The sequence below is a fragment of the Eurytemora carolleeae genome, unplaced genomic scaffold (genome assembly GCF_000591075.1).
Source record: "Eurytemora carolleeae unplaced genomic scaffold, Eaff_2.0 scaffold399, whole genome shotgun sequence".
NCBI classification, from domain to species: Eukaryota; Metazoa; Arthropoda; class Copepoda; order Calanoida; family Temoridae; genus Eurytemora; species Eurytemora carolleeae.
This window is the reverse complement of record NW_019396490.1, coordinates 71,786-91,397: the sequence shown is the minus strand read 5'-3', so window position 1 is coordinate 91,397 and position 19,612 is coordinate 71,786. Positions and strand designations below refer to the sequence as shown.

Below are 19,612 nucleotides of genomic sequence, written 5' to 3'. Positions count from 1 at the left end.
GAGTATTGCATCTTGAAATATCACAAAGTCTAATGATTATTCAATTACTGACTCATTATACTAAATCCATCTTAAAATCACTCATTAACCAACTTTGTGATATTTCAAGATGCAATACTCAGTTAAATTTGTCTGATCTGGAGCTGACCGGTACTAGTTTTCCAGGGCTTTCTTCACAGAACAGTTGGAACAAGACACAGTTTTCTCAGGTTTTATTTGAACGCCATGGAGTATAAAGGTTGAAATCGGAACATAGACCAGTTACGTTTAACTAATCAAACTATCAACATTCCTACCTTTCAGTATTCTTTTATTTCTATTATTTACATACTAGCTTGGGAACCCAGTGTTGCACAGTTAGTCCCAGCTAGATTACCCGCGCTTTGTCGTAAATTACGATTTTAACTATTTTTCCAGATAAAAGTCTATCCACTCAACTTAGAATCTCAAAACCATACTAAGAACATTCCCGTGGCTCTCCCAAGTTCCCCCATCTGAATTTTAGGAAAATTGGCCCATGAGTTCCTGAGTTATGATTGGACAAACAAACAGACAGACAAAAAGAGATTGCAACTTTTTATATATCTATATATTAAAAAAAAAAACAAGAATAGATCTGCACATTTAAGATTTAACTAAATGAACTTTATCTGAAACAGTAGAGGAACTGAGTTATTGCAACAAACTCTGATTTTCTAATCCCTTTATCTTTGCAACCCCATATTGTAAGACTCAGGTGTTTCAAACTATGAATTCTAACCAGATAATCAGATAACCTAAGGATTACACTATCAGGTTGTAAATATATAGGAATTAGAAAATTTTAGTTTGTGCCTGGTAAAAACTCAATTACTTTATCATATAACAGGGTCTCATAAAATTAATTTGAGTTTGTGTCTGGTAAAAACTCAATTACTTTATCATATAACAGGGTCTCATAAAATTAATTTGAGTTTGTGTCTGGTAAAAACTCAATTACTTTATCATATAACAGGGTCTCATAAAATTAATTTGAGTTTGTGTCTGGTAAAAACTCAATTACTTTATCATATAACAGGGTCTCATAAAAATAATTTTGACAGCTTCTAGAGCTGCATCTCTCTCTCTCTTTTTATTGGAATTCTATTTTTAATAATGACTATAATTACAATTGAGTAAATAGTAATTATAAACTCTGTTTATCTGTCAATTAATTTATATTATTTAAACTATAACTTTTTCTTTTCATAGAGATAAAACCAATCTTTATTTCTATTTTAATTTCTAAAATTGTCTTTATCTAATACTTGAAAGGTAAATAAAACAATTCAAAAATATGTTTAAACTTTATTATTATTCACACTAATCATAAAGTTGATTTCCATCTAGCTAAGACTGAATTCGTTTGATAAGTAATGAGAAAGTCCATACCACCAGTAGATGATTGAGAAAACAATTATAAAAATTGGAATTATCAATATTGCTGTTATTTCTCCAACATTCACCCATACTTCTCTACTAATTGCTGAAAGAGATAATCAGATTTATTTATTATTAATATACATTTAGTTACAATATTTACCATTTTTATAAAACAATTGCCTTGCTTTAACAAGAATTTCTTCATTTCTGTTTGTTAGATTCTCGGAGTTGACAATTTCTCGAACAAAGATTTTCCTTTCAAAAAAAAATTAAAGCAAATTTTTATATATACCTTTAAAGTTACTCTAGACTTCATATGAAGTGAACCCTCAATTTTCAAATAGGCATGTCCAATTGATAAGCTTTCTCATACACTGTAAAACTTTTTATTGTATATTTTATTCAATATTTTCCAGTCGCGCGATTCGCTCAATAATATTGAATAAATTTTATCTAAATTTTGAATAATTTTGTTTATCAAATCGAATCTAATTGGAAAGGAATATCCCGATTTGTTGAATATTTTGTTCAAAAATTCGGAATCAAATATGATATATCAATGAGAGATCTATATATAGCCTTTAACCACAAAGATTAATTGTTTTAAACCGTCGTTTCTCTGTAAAAAAAAAGGCATTTTCAGAAAAACAACAGATAAGATAAACACAATTCAACATATTTTAAGATAGAAAAATTACAATATCTTTTTTGAAGGTGGCAATAACTTTTTTGAAGGTGGCAATACCTTTTTTGAAGGGTATAGCGAAAAGAGTTTCCATTGTGTAACAACAATTCTATTCTGTATTAAATGGAGAGTCTTATGGATTATGCAACTATATCTACAGTCCCTTTTGTAATTTAATTTTTTTTAGATATCAGAATTTTCCCTACCTATTTAATCTAGGAGCATTGTTGTTCATGTTGTCCGTTTCAATCTTTTTCTCTTCGTCTTTCGAGTTAACAGTTATTTTAACCCCATGATGATTAATTTCACGACTCTCAGAATCTATAGTCCAAAAAGATAAATAGTTCAGAGTTTGATGAATCTGGCATATTACAAACATTTTGTAAAATAAATAACAGAATTATACAGTGGCACCCATGCAATTGTGTAATTGGAAGTCGACAAACTTGTTTCATTTCATAACCGTAGCAACACCGACATCGCGCGACCAGTCCCATTAGGTCGAGATAGGTCAGATTAGGTTGGGATTACATCGAATTACCAAAATGGTCTTAACCTGACCAGTCCACTTAGGTAGTATTTGGTCGAGATTGGTCGGGTTTCATTGGATTACCTAACAGGTCGAAACATGACAAGTTCCCAAGTTCCCTAAGGTCGGATTTGATCAGGTTAGGTCGGTTTACTTTACTGGTCTCATACTGGTCTTAACCTGACCAGTCCACTTAGCTTGGATTTGGTCAGGATTGGTAAGGTTACGTTGGATTACCTAACAGGTCGAAACATAACTAGTCCCATGAGTGGGGAGTGGGGTAGGGTTAGCAACGACAGGAGGACGTCATGGTGAAAATATAATACGTCAAAAGATAGGTCATGAGGACGTAAAAAATTGTGCATTTAACGTCCCTGCAATGTTCTCAACAACTAAAAGATGACGTCCAATGGACGTCACATTGGCAATTGATGACGTCCTCAGGACGTCCCCTGGTTGAAAGAGAAGTCAATGTTAAATGGGAGTATTCGCGAACAATGAAAGGGGACAGGCTTACGTCGAAAAATATTTGATGGTGATTGCACTACTAATCTTATTTGTATCTGTTGCGTCTATAATGAGAAAATTGTTAAAAACGACTCAGACAGAAGAAAGTAGCGTCCATACAAATACAGAAAATTGCAATATTCGACTCGAATCGTAAAAAAATCAATTTTATTCCAAACAAATCATGCAGATATCACAAACTATAATCATCGATTATTTTTCGATGCATTCGTATATAGTTGATACTTCATAATATTCTTTATTTGTTTTATATAAAATGCAATTTGAACGACGATTAAATGGCCACCAGGTGGCTCTGCTCTCGATGTTTCTGCTTGTTTCCATGTTGCAGATATCTATCGGACAAAAATCGTCGTTTATGAACATTGTTCAAATTTACTCCCCCGCCTTATATCCTTAAATCCTTATATACGCCCCTACCTATACCACTTTTCATTTTTTGTGAACACTCCCTTTAAACTACATGGGTTTAACTATTTGCTTTATAACAACATCAAATATACATAAGATTGCTCAAATATCGTCTTCCTTCCCTAGTTTTATGGGTTTCACTGTAAATCATAATTTTACAATTATATTTTTGTAATTATTAACCTTCAGTTCTCATGTTGTCAATGAATGTATGAAGAAGAACCTCAAAGAACGGAATACTTTGAGCAAATATCAACCAAACATCAACCAGTTTCACATATGCTGTTGGGGGCAAGGATCCTAAAAATAAACAATTATAGAACTCTAGACGGAAGTTCATGTAATCTTCCAACAAAAAGCACGAGTCCGGTTCAGAACGGTTCCCTTTAATTTGTTGCCTGTGCAAAAGTGGCGAATATCTTTTCAATATTGTTATTTGAAAAAGTGACTGGCGAATAATGCGACAGAGAGAAGGAATGAAGTTGAACAAAGTCAACTTGTTTTCAGATAGTTACCAGTGCGAATCGGTTACACGGCTATTTAGGCGGTAAATTAGAATATAAAAACCTTAAAACTGTAATTTTATCTAACCTGAAACACTTATAAAGAGAGTAGTTAGTACTAGAAGAGCTGTAAGATTAACTGTAACAACTGCTTCAAAGAAGAAGTGTTTAAAGAAGTTTGTGCTGTAGACAATGATCAAGATCAGCACTGTTGGTAAATATGTTGTCATCATTTCATTTATAATTCTTCTTTTTAATACCAACACAACCTTCACTCCTTAATTAATGGGTTTTCTGAAATATCTTTTGTCTTTAAAATTTGATGAATTACAAAATGCATCAAAACCCCCCTCATATATGTGTTTTTGAAGTTTACTGTTTGAACGACAATATCAAATACATTCAAAATGGTATTCTTGTATACCTTTATCATAATCATTCTGATTTGTGTAGTTCAACATCCAGTGGGTGATAATGTACTAAATAAAAAATTATTAATTTTTTCAAAATAATTATTGAATAAATTTTTTAAATCTTAAATTATATTCCTGTGTTAGTGTAGTATCTCCTTCCATCCAGAGCATATCAGGTTTAATCCTCACAGATAATCTATCTGATTCTCTAGAGATTAAATATTAATCCTCACAGATAATCTATCTGTTTCTCTAGAGATTAAACATTAATCCTCACAGATAATCTATCTGATTCTCTAGAGATTAAATATTAAACCTAACAGATAATCTATCTGATTATCTAGAGATTAAACATTAATCCTCACAGATAATCTACCTGATTCTCTAAAGATTAAATATAAATCATTAGAGATAATCTATCTGATTCTCTAGAGATTAAATATTAAACCTTACAGATAATCTACCTGATTCTCTAGAGATTAAATATTTACCCTTACAGATAATGTATCTGATTCTCTAGAGATTAAATATTAATCCTTACAGATAATCTATCTGATTCTCTAGAGATTAAATATTAATCCTTACAGATAATCTATCTAATTCTCTAGAGATTAAACCAGGGGAATGTGCTAAACCTGGTTTAAAAATTTTAAGCTGAGAACGACCGATTTTTCAAAATATGTTTGCATAGTTCCCATAGAGCCCAGGAGGTTGATGAGTTATGATAGAACATACAAACAAACAAACAAACAAACAGAGAAACAGAGATTACTATACCTTTTATACATTACATATATAGTATAGTATATTATATCAAATATGGATTTCATAATTAGTTACCTTAATATAAGATTAGCTGTGCATACTTGGGTATCAAAAGGATACATTTGAAGCTGATAGACACACTAAGATTATAATTAGTTAACAAAAATAATAGTCATCTTTAATTGTTTACCTTGAAAGTTTTAGTGTATACTCTCTGAAATGTGATTCGGTTATCCTCTCCTTTAAACATATTTATTTCCTCCATCTGAGAATCTGGACTAACTGTAAAATTTCCTTCTCTTTAGAGAAATATTAAATATATAATTCTTTTATTATAAATGTAGAAATCTTTTATTATACATGTACAAATCTTTTATTATAAATGTAGAAATCTTTTATTATGAATGTAGAAATCTTTTATTATAAATGTAGAAATATTTCATTATAAATACAAAACAACGTTAAAAATTATTTACTTATGATCAGTTTAATATTCTATGAATTACAATATCAAGTCTTTTTTAAAAAGATTTTATATTTAAGTTAAACTATTTTTCACATTGATGACCAAAATTCATTAGTTTTCTACTAGCATTTCGCATATAAATTGCAGTCAGTGTCTAATATTTTAATTTTGATGCAATAATTACAAACTTTTTGTCTAAAAGAGTAATTTTCTCAATAAAAAGCTTAGAATTGAAAAGAGTTCACATGATGTTAATCTAAATCAACAAAACTTCAGAAAAATATAGAATATTAAAATCAACATGAAAACATATCAAGTGCAGACTAAATATTTTTCAAATCATTAATTCAATATTTTTTCCTTGTAATTGTCATCTCTGTATCTTCATCTACTTTAGTTGCCTGGTTTAATTCTGTATTCTCAAAGAGAACAAATGGAATCCAAATAGATTCGAATTCTGCTGAAGAAAGGGTGTTCAGAGAAGTATTTTCTTGAAAAAAAAACATTTTAAATATTTAAAATTAGCTTTCATCAAAGGAAATGAGTCTTTGCCAGAAATTCAGATTTTCCAATTAAATATTAATATTTACCTTTTAAGTTGAAAAAATTTATTCTGTAGTCATACCATTCCATTAGCATTACAAACTTCATTGTAAATACATGATTTATTTCTTCTATACTTAAAATATCCCTGGAGAAAACAAACAAAAATTTTAAATTTTAATTCTTCACATCAAATATCGAATAACCTTATTGCTACGGACACATTGACATCTGCTGGAATATTTTGTTTTGATTCTCGATCAAACTTAAAAGGAGGAATTTTCTTGTTGTAATTTAGCTTCATCATCAGCATTCTTAACAAATATTTGTAAAGAGAACAAAGTTTTTAATAATACCAATTATTTTTTACTACTAAATACTAAATGTTTTCAAGAAGAAGAAGAATAATTTTGAATCTTAATCAAAATGAATTCAATCCTTATTGGCTTAAAATTAAAAAAATGCATGGAATGAAGAACAACATCAACTTTTGTCAGTGTCATGCAAGTTGTGTTGATTTGATTCTTAAACTTGTTCACACTGAGCTTTATGGTGAATGTTTAAAATTATAAACCTGAATTATGACCCAATGTATAGACTACGCTAAGTTCTTTTTTAAACGATTCAACAAATTCAAATTCAAGCCCTCAACATTTGATTGAAAGTTTTACCAAAAGAATTTTAAGTTTTGTATCTTAAGGATTATTTGCATTTTAGATTGATAGAATGATTGTTATCTCTTTTCGTCTTTAAAATCAGAAAATTACAATTTTGCCATAAACAACCAGAAAATATTATTATGTACAGGAGCCAGAATATCGTCATTGATCTGATCCAAGTCCAAACCAAATATATATAGGCATGTAAAAAATGCCTCACTCCATTAGTTCTTTAAGTATGTATCAAACCAGATACAACTCTCGCAGTATTCTTAGGTATGTATCCATCCAGATACAACTCTCTCTGTATTCTTAAGTATGTATATATATCGAAGCTATAGAACTCTATACTCTCTAAGACATCTGTTTTCCCATAATGTTTTGGATGCAACGCCAGAACCAAAAAGTTTTCAAGGAAATTTTGATCACTTCCTCTTTAAGTTTTTCATCCCGGTTTAATATCTCTTTTAAGAATAAATTTCCTCTTGCTCTTTCTGTAATATAATTGGATTGTTGGACAGAATTTATCATTTCTGTTAATTTTTCATCTTCATCTTCTCCTACTTCAAGTTTACTTCCACTTCTCAGTTCTTCTCTGAGCCAGGCTTCTTTGTTAATATATAAGCTGTGGATTTTCCCTATTCCCTGACAACAAAAGTATTTAGCATTTACATAGAAGCATTCTAGATATAATATTACTCTAGTTTTCTTCACATATTTCCACTTCTTCATCTGCATGATTCTCAACGTTTATTGCTTGTTGTGTACGCATTTTTTGGAAGTACTAATTTTCGGCCTGATTCTTGTTCTTCTGGTGGCATGGATTCTACAAACCCCATCCCCTCTCCAATCTCCTTCTTTTCTTATTTTACTAATTTGATACTTCCTGCAGGAATAAACACTTGCTCCCCTGGCCACAGTTTTCTCTCTCTTACTTCCGGTATATGATTTATAGTATGGGGCTCTGTAAGGGGTTTCGCTGCTTTCCAGCAGGAAGGAATTACTTGCACTTACTTCTTTCCCCCCATATCCATCCTCTTTCCCTTATTGATAAACAGAACCGGGTTAATCTTTCCTGACTCACACTTCCAGTCACTAATTTTTCTTCTTGGTTTGAACAGGAAATGAAGACTTTCTGTAGCACTAGAAATTCCATGCCAAAATTCACTGCATGATTTAACCCTTCTATCACAATGGTCTCCACTTCAAAAACTTGATTTAACCCATCTAGATCAAACTTGATCTTTTCTCCTTTCCCTACTACTTGAGCCCTTTCCCTCCTTTCTCTGCTGCTGTATCTTTACGGGTTCTTTTAAAATATTTGTCCACCAATCATTTCCAAAAATTCACTGGACACTAGAATACTTTTCACTAAATTTCCTATGTCTTCTAAAGCTAGACCATAAACATCATGCTTGAATAACTTATACCTTACATAAGATGTGTTATGGTCGTCCTTTTTCATTTTATTCATATTGCTTAAACTCAATATTTAATTCTCTTTCCAATTCACCACTTTCTCTTCTAACTTGCCTTCTCAGGCTTGTAATGCGTTAACGTCACCAGACATCTCTCAGCTTTCATCTTCAGACTTGTCCACAATTAGCCTTGACATTGTATTTACTTCCATGGATATTTGTCCTGTCTTCAGCATCTCATCAGATCTCGTGCTGTTTCTCAGTGTCTCAAAACTATATGTGCTCCTAAACACGGCCATAAAATGGGAAGGAGCTCTGTACTTTCTTAGGTTGACCAACTGGTGATCAGGCACTGCCTTTATCACGTTTTCATGCTGCAGCTCCTTTGGCATATAAAACAGACATGTCTCCTTCAGCTCTACATTATACAGTCCCATGAGCATTTCATCTTTGAATTCTACCAGACTCCTCTTGTTCGCAAAGTACAATATTTCTCGGGATCTTCATCTCTTTCCTGTTTCCAGCCTTCCTTGTATTTCTCTTGCGAGAATTCCTTCAACAGCTCCTTGAAAAACACTCCTGTTTCATAGTTCTAAATGCTAACCCTGTAAGACATAACAGCACTATCTCTTTTCTAGCTGATCCTATGATGCAGGATCACAGCATCCTTTTTGCTGCTTCAATTGGGATCGTTTCACATTTATTTCCAAATTCTCGCACCATTCGAACACTTTCTCCGGGTTTCCACTATATTTGGGGGAACAGTCATGACGAAATTCAGTATTCTCACTCAAATACTAGCCCCAGATTTACTTAGCTCAGCCAACATACCAGGTTTGCTCTGTCAGCTGCAACTACTTCATTTAGATACTCCATGTATTATTGTGTCTCATCTATCTTCTTACTCTGCCCCAATATTGCCTTCACTCTTGCCATCTTTTTCACTGTTTGTAGCTTTTTTTGGGCTATTTCTGCTCACAACTTAATAGCTTGGGCTTGCAACTCCATTTGCTCCATCTTTTGCATTATGATTTGAAACTCTGCGAGTGGATGGTTTCCACCTGTTGCTCTGGTTTCCTCCATATCCGATTTTGTATCGAATTCCTTACTAGGAAAACTAGGGTACCCTCTAACACTGTTCACTGTTACACTCTGGTACTCTGCACATTCCGGTACTCTGGTACTCTCTACACTCTGGTAATCTGTACACTCTGGTAGTCTGTACACTCTGGTATTCTGTACACTCTGGTACTCTATACACTCTGGCAATCTGTACACTCTGGTACTCTTTATACTCTGGCAATCTGTAAGCTTTGGTACTCCTGTATGCTCTGGTACTCTGTACACCCTGGTACTCTGTACACTCTGGTACTCTGTACACTGAGGTACTCTGCACACTCTGTTACACTGGTACTCTGTTTGCCATCATACTGTTACTTGCACTGTTACTGTTTCTTCCTTGGAGTCTTAGGCATTTAAACTAGGGTTCATAGGTCTCATCGCAGCCACTACTTTTGTAACAAATGTCTTACTCCAATAGTTCTTTAAGTATGTATCAATCCAGATAAAACTCTCTCTGTATTCTTAAGTATGTATCAATCCCGATACAACTCTCTCTGTATTCTTAAGTATGTATCAATCCAGATACAACTCTCTCAGTATTCTTAAGTATGTATCAATTCAGATACAACTCTCTCTGTATTCTTAAGTATGTATTTCTCGAAACAAAAAGCTATAGAATTCTATAATCTCTACCGAACAATGGTATCTCTAACCGTCAGTAACCAGAGTCTATTTTCAACTAACTATATTTGAGTCTAAGGTAAAGAGTAAACTGTCCGATAACACGGTCAGCTGATTATAAAGTAATATATTTGCAGGTAGGTTCAGGTTTCCAAGATTTGGGGTTATTACTATGTTTATTGCATACAATAAAGATTTTAATAACCTCATGTTGTAAGTTAGAAATAATATACATTTCGTTTTGTTGAATTGGATTCAGATTCTATAATTTTGTGTTTTACAGTGAATTTTAGCAAAAATATCATTTTATTCATTAAATCCGATTTTTGTTAACAAAAATATTACCTGCAGCCCTCTTCATCTGATTCATCCATACAATTTGAACTTTGATCGCATCTAATAAAATTTTTTTTTTATAAATTTACCGGGGGAAGGGTTGTATATTTATGTATATAAAAAATTGTATAGTTTATTATATTTACCTTTCCTCAATGTCTATACACTGTCCATCATTGCAAGTAAACTGACCTAAAACATTTCATAAAAAAGGATTTACATTTTTAACAGATTTAAACACAAACCTTTTTTATACATTTTTATATACATTTTCTACGTTTATAAATTTTAACTGACCTTGCAAACATGTAGAAAATTTAATTGCCCTAACCATATTTTCTCCATCTTTAAAACATTTGCTATCAAGACTTTTTCTAAAATAGTTCTGATTAAAATGTTAATTATAAAGATTGAACTTAAGATCATTTACAAAAATCATCTTTGAAAGCAAATCATGTAATCACTGAGATATTTTGCCTGTCTCAATCAAAATTTTTTGTTGCTAAAAGATCAATTACTCCCATGATCCCAAACATCTACTAACTACTGTTAATTTTATAGTATAGTGGTTTTCAATTATTCTATTACTTCGGCTTGATACAATTGTGAGAACCCTGCATTTCGTATTGATCTTAAAAGTAATCTATAACTTTGCGAAATGGCTGCTTACTGCAAAGGATCTGAGTCTTTGCCACAAACACAATTTTTTTAATCCCTCTATCTTTGCAACTTGGTGGTTTAAACCTTTGATATTTCAAATTTATATTACTTGATCTATTACGGAATTTATAGTTTGTACTATCTTAGTTCCATAAAGATATTTGGCTGCCAGAATATTGGAGTTAGAAAATTCGAGTTTGCGGCGAAGACTTTCAATCCACGATTGAAATTAAACTTTCCTACCGAAAGTCAACAAACTGAATACCAAGGAGCAATGAATTCATTGTAGTTGTTATAAACGCTTCACTTCTATTATCCTTCCGATCATACCACTCCCATCTATATCATTGAAAATGAGGTAATCTGTATATGTTTGTCTATTCGTTTATATTCAGCCTTGTGGCAACTAAAATGACCAAAAGGAAGACGTTTGACAGGTAGAAATGGTCCATTCTTTCGGAAATCTTTTGGAAATCTTTGGAATTCTTTTGGAAATATTTCATTGAAAACTGGAAACTATGCAAGTATTTTTATTGCTAAAATTTAAATATGAACGAAAAGCTTGCAGAAAGCTAAGATTATAAATGAGAAAGATGGCGCGTGCTGAGTAGCGCCCATGAAACCTTTGGTTGGTTTGTCTGTGTCCAACAAAATTTAAACCGGCTGAACCGATCGAGCCCAAATCAATAAAAAATATGTTATTTCTAAATATTTATAAGAGATCATCATTCTCTCCTTGATTTAGTTTTATCAAACACTATAGCAGATGATACATAACCCATGAAGAAAGAGGTTCCATCCTGAATAAAGTTATATAATCTAAAGAAATTTAAGTTCTTAAATTATACAAATATACTTTTTACCTTATATATATTGTAGATATATTTCCGATCATATATTGAGAGAGGACATAAACCACGTACATTTACAGTCAAAATTGGATTATTAACCTGTAATATTATATTATTAAAAGATGATGCTAATTCGAACAGATTCACCTGGTGTAAAACAAAACCTTAACATGTTTATTTGATTTTTAAAACATGAAAATCCAAAAGGCTATCGACTCACTAGTCACCAGCATTGACAAAAAACGGTATGACGTCACTTAATATATCTTGCAGCAACTTTTTAACTTTTTTATCAGAGTTTTCGAATTGTTACAAACTCAAATGAAGCCTGTGACATTTAATTAGATCAATTAGTATTTAATCATCATTCAGAACATTTTTGTTGTTTTTATTTTCAGAGGATTAAATGCATTTTATTTGTAAATGCATAACCTTTCTCAAAAATTTAAACTGCTATGAAAAGATGTATCAAATTAAAAATAATGGGTATTGTAACGCCTTGGCTTTTACTTTCATTTTATTCAATATCATTAGGTTGCAAAGATAGAGATTACAATTTAGGACTTTCTGCAAGAGTTCGGTTCTTTTAACCTGACAGAGTCCACAGTCCACCCAACCAGCAGCACATTCTTGATCTTCTAGTTTAGCAGATATCGTGTTTGCTCTGCTCTTACCCTCATCCAACAGATCCAATGTTAGACTCATACAATTGTATTTCCTGGTTCCTAAATATAAAAATTAATGTATCTCATTTTAAGGACTTTGAAGAATAAATTTAGAAAAACATTTTGTCACATTTTTTTATTTACACCCATAAAACTAAAACTGTGGAATTATGAGTTTCTGTTCAGAGTACACACTGAGTACTAACCCTTTTTTCACGAAATGATTTGATTTTTAAACTATTTGCTTTAGAAAAACATCAATGTCAATATCAGATTGCTTAAATGTCTCCTTCAGGTCCCACAGATTTATGGGTCCCATTGTAGGTTTATTTACACCTGAATATGGTCTGTTAGGCCCCCAAGGAAGATAGTTCACTAGTTTAGATTTATTATATAAATCCGCCCAAACTCCTTCCTCAGCCTCATCAGTGTTACCAAGGAAAATAGTTAAACTGGAAATAAAGGAATTAAATCAAATTTTCTAATCTCTAAATCTTTGCATTCTAATGTCTTAAACCTTTGTTATATTAAAATTATTTGATCAGAATTTATTGTTTAAAATATTTAAGGTATAATATGAGCTAAAGGAATTAGAAAATGAGAGTTCATGGCTATTAAGACAATATTCCTTATTTAAGAAAATTATTAGAAAAGGTTTTCCTGAAATTTTTACTAAAGTCTAAACCTGTATGTGTCAATTCCTGTCTGCTTCACACAGGTTTCAGACTGAAAAATTTTAATTTGAAAAAAATTATTTATAAAACATAATAATTTTCTTACCTCTAAATTTTCTTCAGAAGATAAATGGTAAATAATTCTTTCTAACTCTTCTTTATTTGTATAGCCAGCAATTCTTTATTTTTAAATATGTTAAAGTTTTTAAAATATTTTTTTATGTTCTTACAGAGACTATTGCTGTAATTTCAAATAGCCTTTTATTGACAGAGGTCCATGTCCGATTCACAATGATAGTGATACCCTTTAATGAAAGCCAAAAGATTAAGGTGTAAAATGCACCAATTATAAATTGGACATGCAACTCTATAAATGCGGGATCACTAGGAATTAAGTGTACATTCCCTTGAAATCCAATTACTCTTAACGAGTTGTTCTATCCAATACCTTTATTTTAAAAACAACGTTTAGAATTAACATTACTTAAAGGGACTGTTCACTTTTTTCAAAAAAAAAACACAATTAGAAATAAAAAAATGCATTTTTAATAAGTAAAATCGAACCTGCCGGAGAGTTTACTACAGACCCCTTTCATCTCGGGAATATTCATCTTGAAGGGAAGAAAATGAAAACTGATGGAAGAATCAATGCAAACATCTTTCTCTTTAACATAAAACAAATTTGACACTATACAAATAGTTCCCTTTCCTGATAGTGCCGATAAAAGGATTCATATCTCTAATTGGATAATGATATAGATAGAAAGATAGATGTTACCGCCATACTATTTCTATTGGTTAATAATAGACAACAAACACATGACTGAACCCTGATTGGATCAGGCGCTAATGGACTTGGCATACAGGAGTGTTGAACTGAAAACTCGCCATTAAATTTAAATTTGCAACCTGGTGTCTTAAATCTTTTACATTTCAAATTGGTTCAAAATTTTAAATGTAAAAAGGTTTACATCATCAGGTTGCGAAGATATTGGGTTTAGATAATTAGAGACTGTTCAGTTTTTCAAATGATGTAGTTCAATGTAATTTAGGATTTTAAAAACCCAACCTAAATCTTTTTCCTCGGTGTAGGAACTGTTTAGAATTCCAGTTAATTTCCAAGGAACAGTTTCCCAGTTTAGAATATCCCCCTTCAAGTTAAATGATTGGCATCCTGAAACATATTCTAGCGGTACATGTTAAACTAACTGCACACCCTCAACTCCTTCAACTAAGCTTTAGGTGTGTGTGTACTGCAGTGATTTGCAATACACTGACCAGGTGAAATAGTGGGTTTTAGTGGAGGAGGGGAGGAAGGCCAGCCACAGCAATTTCTCGTCCGAGCCACATTCTCCTCATTTTCTCGTCCGAGCCTTTGCTCGGAATTCTCGTCCTTCGATTTTTATGTGTTTAAATGTTTCCAATTCTTGAAGATAAAACTATTTTTTTAATCTGGCCACGTTAGGGCATACAATATGGATGGACTAAAGTATTGCAATGATTATATCATGTTGAAATCTTCAAATCCATGAGAATGATGTCAAACTTTATTTAGGTAAAGCTTAAATTTCTTCTGCCTCTGTAATGGCTAACCTTCGAAATATAAAATAAATAGCAAAATATTCGGCATACTTTTGCCTATAATTTTCCCCATAGAACCATCTGGAAAAATTCGATGGTTTTTCACTTTAAGTCAACAAAAAAGATTGAAGTTCTATAAACTCAGAATTATTTGCGGCATTCTACACCAAAATATCTGAAAATGCGCGTAAAAAAAGGTGAACATTTTTAAAGACAATAAACTTGAAATCTTTAATTCAATTGAAACTTTTTTATTCGATTTACAAAAATGTTATACTTCATTTATGCCCTAACGTGGCCCTATTCTTTAAAAACAGTTTTATCTGGGAGGATTAGACGCTTAAATAAAATAGTATTGAAAGGACGAGAATTTCGAGGTAGCTCGGACGAGAAAATGAGGAGAATGTGGTTCGGAAGAGAAATTGTTGTGGTTGGCCTTCCTCCCCTCAGTGGAGACTGGAGATTAGTGTTTCCAATCGGAATTCCGTTGTGCGCAATTGCGCGCAATGGTTGCTTCCGCTTGCGCCATTTCATTGCGCGCAATTGCGCTATAATTGCGAAAAAAGGAAGCAATTAAATATTTGCGGAATTGCGTTGAATTGCGCGGAATTGCGTGCATCGGAATTGGTTTTATACCTAAAAATCAATAATTTTAAATGTTATACTTGCAAATTTATGCAGCAGATACAAGAATGGAATTAAATATCTCTGTTTATTTTAAAATAATCGAGGCCATGGAGTGTCACTAGTTTCAATAGTTTTCAAATTTCTTGTGGTTAAGCTACTAATTAACAATTTAATATGATACATTTTTCATTTGTTCACATTGGATAAACATTAAAATGGAAACTTTTTTGGTTAAAATTGTAGGGTTCGTTTAATCAAAATTAGATATTTTGCTACAGTGAAAACCAGAAAACTATGGAACAGAAAGACAACATCACAGTGTATTTAATATTATAGTTACAAGTCGAACAAAATTAATTAGTAACTTATTAAATCATTTATCCAGTTACATGGGTCTGCTTGAGTCTAAACTGTCGTCTTCCTATGCAAGATTTTTCTGGTAATCATGCTGCAAATGAATATTATAAAACAAAATATTAAGTTTAGATTCAATTTTCTTAGCATTTGAGACTGAAATGTTAGTGAAGTTCATGGTTTATTGTATGCCCCTGCCAAAGTTTAAATTCAATTTGCTTAGCATTTGAGATTAAAATATCAGTGAAGTTCAGTTTTATTGTATGGCACTTCCAAGGTTTAATTGCAATAATTAATTGCATTTCTTGTGTGCCATAAGGTTTAAATTAAATTTTATCAAAAAATTGAAACACAACGCAAGAAATTTGGACGGAATTGCGCGCTATAGCGCGCGATTGCGCGCAATTCCGTTGCGTTTATTTGCGTGCAATTATTACGGAATTGCGCGCAAGTAAAATCCACTTGCGTTGGAAACCCTACTGGAGAGTCAAACAAGAAGTACATCCTGTCTCTATCCACATATTTGCAGTCATATTTTTATCTCTCATTCAAAATACGTTGAAAATAGCGTAAATGACTTCACATACTCTAATATTTATAGAATAAATTAATGCAAAAAAGTACAGAATAAAAAATACGAAAAACCTTCATTTAATGATTTAAAATGGGTTTCAGTTAGGGCTCATATGACATTTAACCTGGATCCCTAATTTACCGTGATTAGGTTTCTTAACTATTAAAGCACATTCGAAAAATTTAAAGGAATTGAGTTTTTGCCACAAACTCAAATTTTCTAATCCTTATATCTTGCCAATCTAATGGTGGAAACCCTTGATATTTCAAACTTAGGCTATTTGATCTAACAGAATTCATAGTTTGAAATATATAACGTCTACGAAATTGGATTGCAAAGTTATAGGCATTATAAAATCAGAGTTTGTGACAAAGACTCAATTCCTTTATGGAATTTTGAGGGACATTTTGGGAATTCTCCAAATGCTAAAAAGTGAATTCCCCAAATACCTGGAAATCTATTTGGGAAATTTCCCAGTTACCCATTTTGGAAATTTCTCCAATTATCCAGTCATTTTTGAAATTTCCAAAATCTTAAAAGTATACATCCTCAAATTCCTACAGATTCCTACAGGAATTTTGGAGATTTCGGGAATTTCCCAAATTTCTGGGAATCGGTGAAATTTCTCAAATACCTGGGAATCTGGGGAATTTCCCAAATTTCTATTTTCTTCAGAAGTATAGTTGCTGTACTCGGAGTGTCGGGTTTTGGTTCGTTTTTTTTTTTGATTTTTAATAAAAGTTGCAAAATTTCAAAACTGTATTAAGTTTACTTTTATTACACTTTGTAATATTTTTATTCTAAAAAATAAAAACGATAAAGTTTTGGATAGTTTTTGGTTCGTTTTTCGCCAATATATTTTGTCTGGGCCCAAATTTGGCATATTGCAAGAAAAACAACCGTTTATAATTCAAAATTTTGCGTTTCTTCACCAGGCCAAATTTTGACCCTAAACTACATTAAATGCTATAATCAAACCAAAATCAATCCAGCATAAGGACTGATTACAAACCTGTTATTTCTACAAGTTCTTGAGAAGTTAAAACTCGAGAAAAAACTTGAAGATCTGTTACTTCACCATGCATTGATACATCTTAATTAATTAAATTCTTGAAATATTTTTAGAAAGCTTTTTTAATATGTAAATTATTAATGTTAAATTATTAATGATTTCCTCTTAGAAAGTTAACTTCAGAAGAGCAGAAAAGTTTTACATAATTTTCCATTCTCATCCTTGTGCTTAAAAAGCCAAAGAAGCTTCAAGGTCAAAAAGTTGTACCCTTTTATCAGTGGATTTCACATAAATTCTTCTGCACTATAGTGCATCAGCGTGTCAAATCTTTATGCGGATATAAACCATGAAGAATAAATATTTTTCAGTTTTGAATTTAAAGAAATAGATCAGGTTGGGTTATCGTGTTAGAATTAACAAAATTGTTCGTCAGATATTTTTTTTTTAACAGTTCTATAATTAGTTCGTTTCAAACAAGAATTAATGGTCTTTCCACGGTCTTCTTACTGGAATTTTCCGATTACATCCGTTTGCTAACTAGACTAGCACATTTAACTCCGTTTGCTAACTAGACTAGCACATTTAACTCCGTTTGCTAACTAGACTAGCACATTTACCTTCGTTTGCTAACTAGACTAGCACGTTTACATCCGTTCGCTAACTAGACTAGCACGTTTACCTCCGTTTGCTAACTAGACTAGCACGTTCACATCCGTTTGCTAACTAGAATAGCACGTTACATCCGTTCGCTAACTAGACTAGCACATTTACCTCCGTTTGCTAACTAGACTAGCACATTTACATCCGTTTGCTAACTAGACTAGCACATTCTCATCCGTTCGCTAACTAGACTAGCACGTTTACATCCGTTCGCTAACTAGACTAGCGCATTTACATCCGTTTGCTAACTAGACTAGCACGTTTACATCCGTTCGCTAAATAGATTAGCACATTTACATCTGTTTGCTAACTAGACTAGCACATTTACATCCGTTTACTAACTAGACTAGCACGTTTACATCCGTTCGTTAACTAGACTAGCACGTTTACGTCCGTTCTCTAACTAGACTAGCACATTTACATCCATTTGCTAACTAGACTAACACGTTTACTTCCGTTTTCTAACTAGACTAGCACATTTACATCTGTTTGCTAACTAAACTAGCACGTTTACATCCGTTCGCTAACTAGACTAGCACGTTTACATCCGTTAGCTAACTAGATTAGCACGTTTACATCCATTTGCTAACTTATAGACTAGCACGTTTACATCCGTTAACTAACTAGACTAGCACGTTTACATCCGTTCGTTAACTAGACTAGCACGTTTACATCCGTTCGTTAACTAGACTAGCATGTTTACACCTATTTGCTAACTTATAGACTAGCACGTTTACATCCGTTCGGTAACTACACTAGCATGTTTACTTCCGTTTGCTAACTAGACTAGCACGTTTACATCCGTTCGCTAACTAGACTAGCACGTTTACATCCATTCGCTAACTACACTAGCATGTTTACTTCCGTTTGCTAACAAGACTAGCCCTACATTTTAGATAATTTAAATTGATCTCCTGTATTAATATAGCGAGTCTATAATCCCGATTCAGATTTGATCTGGACTTGATTCGAGTTAATGCTGGAATCATCTCCGAATCAGGGTCCCAAAACCAGTTTAAAAACCAGTCTAAAAAGTGACACTGACTTTTTGATTTACAGTTAGTAAAAATGCCAGTTTCCCCCATTTTTTAAAATGTCTTTGATCAGGACTTGATTCGAGTTAATGCTGGAATCATCTCCGAATCAGGGTCCCAAAACCAGTTTAAAAACCAGTCTAAAAAGTGACACTGACTTTTTGATTTAGTCCTTCAATTATCATACAGGGAAATTTTCATCTTTCTAAACATCCCAACGAATGATTTTACAGGTTCTTTTAGATTAAAGTTATCAAAATTATAGTAATTTATTATAGGGATTAATTAGGGAACCCATCAGACCGTTATATGATCAATAATGTGAAAGACGTCATCGTTTTTTCAGATTTATTTCTGAGGAAAGAAAATACAATTGAAATAATCAATTTTCAAGGTTAAAAACAAGGTTATCTCTTTAATCCTTGATAATGCAAAGCTTTCAAGGGTACTGTTGTGAATGGGTTATGCCACTCAGTTGAAATTACCCTACTGCAGTCCCTTTAATTTTTTTAAATTTTAA

General features: G+C 32.3%; 2 protein-coding genes across 2 annotated transcripts; both read right to left on the bottom strand.

The window, feature by feature from the left end:
- Positions 1 to 1,314: 1,314 nt before the first annotated feature.
- LOC111704256 (glutamate-gated chloride channel alpha) lies at positions 1,315 to 5,573 on the bottom strand. Its single transcript, XM_023476446.1, has 8 exons — positions 5,426 to 5,573; positions 5,311 to 5,375; positions 4,482 to 4,678; positions 4,146 to 4,334; positions 3,738 to 3,854; positions 2,293 to 2,407; positions 1,562 to 1,656; positions 1,315 to 1,504 (listed from the first exon to the last, which is right to left on the bottom strand). The coding sequence occupies exons 3-8, from the start codon at positions 4,516 to 4,518 to the stop codon at positions 1,365 to 1,367; spliced, it is 693 nt and encodes a 230-aa protein (XP_023332214.1). The 5' UTR covers positions 4,519 to 4,678; positions 5,311 to 5,375; positions 5,426 to 5,573; the 3' UTR covers positions 1,315 to 1,364.
- Positions 5,574 to 6,047: 474 nt separating this feature from the next.
- Positions 6,048 to 14,471, bottom strand: LOC111704255 (uncharacterized). Its single transcript, XM_023476445.1, has 15 exons — positions 14,320 to 14,471; positions 13,815 to 13,914; positions 13,357 to 13,429; positions 13,262 to 13,302; positions 12,913 to 13,028; positions 12,503 to 12,636; positions 11,924 to 12,010; positions 11,796 to 11,860; positions 11,304 to 11,399; positions 10,698 to 10,774; positions 10,547 to 10,592; positions 10,410 to 10,460; positions 6,451 to 6,558; positions 6,292 to 6,392; positions 6,048 to 6,191 (listed from the first exon to the last, which is right to left on the bottom strand). Exons 2-15 carry the CDS (start codon positions 13,859 to 13,861, stop codon positions 6,049 to 6,051), a joined length of 1,185 nt encoding a protein of 394 aa, XP_023332213.1. The 5' UTR covers positions 13,862 to 13,914; positions 14,320 to 14,471; the 3' UTR covers position 6,048.
- Positions 14,472 to 19,612: the final 5,141 nt, after the last annotated feature.

Coding starts and splice junctions, on each gene's coding strand:
- LOC111704256 (XM_023476446.1), bottom strand. CDS start 4,518: ATGTTGAACTACACAAATCAGAATGATTATGATAAAG. Junction 3,855..4,145: donor TCTCTTTATAAGTGTTTCAG/GTTAGATAAAAT, acceptor GTTTATTTTTAG/GATCCTTGCCCCCAACAGCA. Junction 2,408..3,737: donor TGACAACATGAGAACTGAAG/GTTAATAATTAC, acceptor TTTGGACTATAG/ATTCTGAGAGTCGTGAAATT.
- LOC111704255 (XM_023476445.1), bottom strand. CDS start 13,861: ATGAATATTCCCGAGATGAAAGGGGTCTGTAGTAAACTCTCCGGCAG. Junction 12,637..12,912: donor GCCTAACAGACCATATTCAG/GTGTAAATAAAC, acceptor TTTTATATTTAG/GAACCAGGAAATACAATTGT. Junction 10,461..10,546: donor TGTATAGACATTGAGGAAAG/GTAAATATAATA, acceptor AAATTTTATTAG/ATGCGATCAAAGTTCAAATT.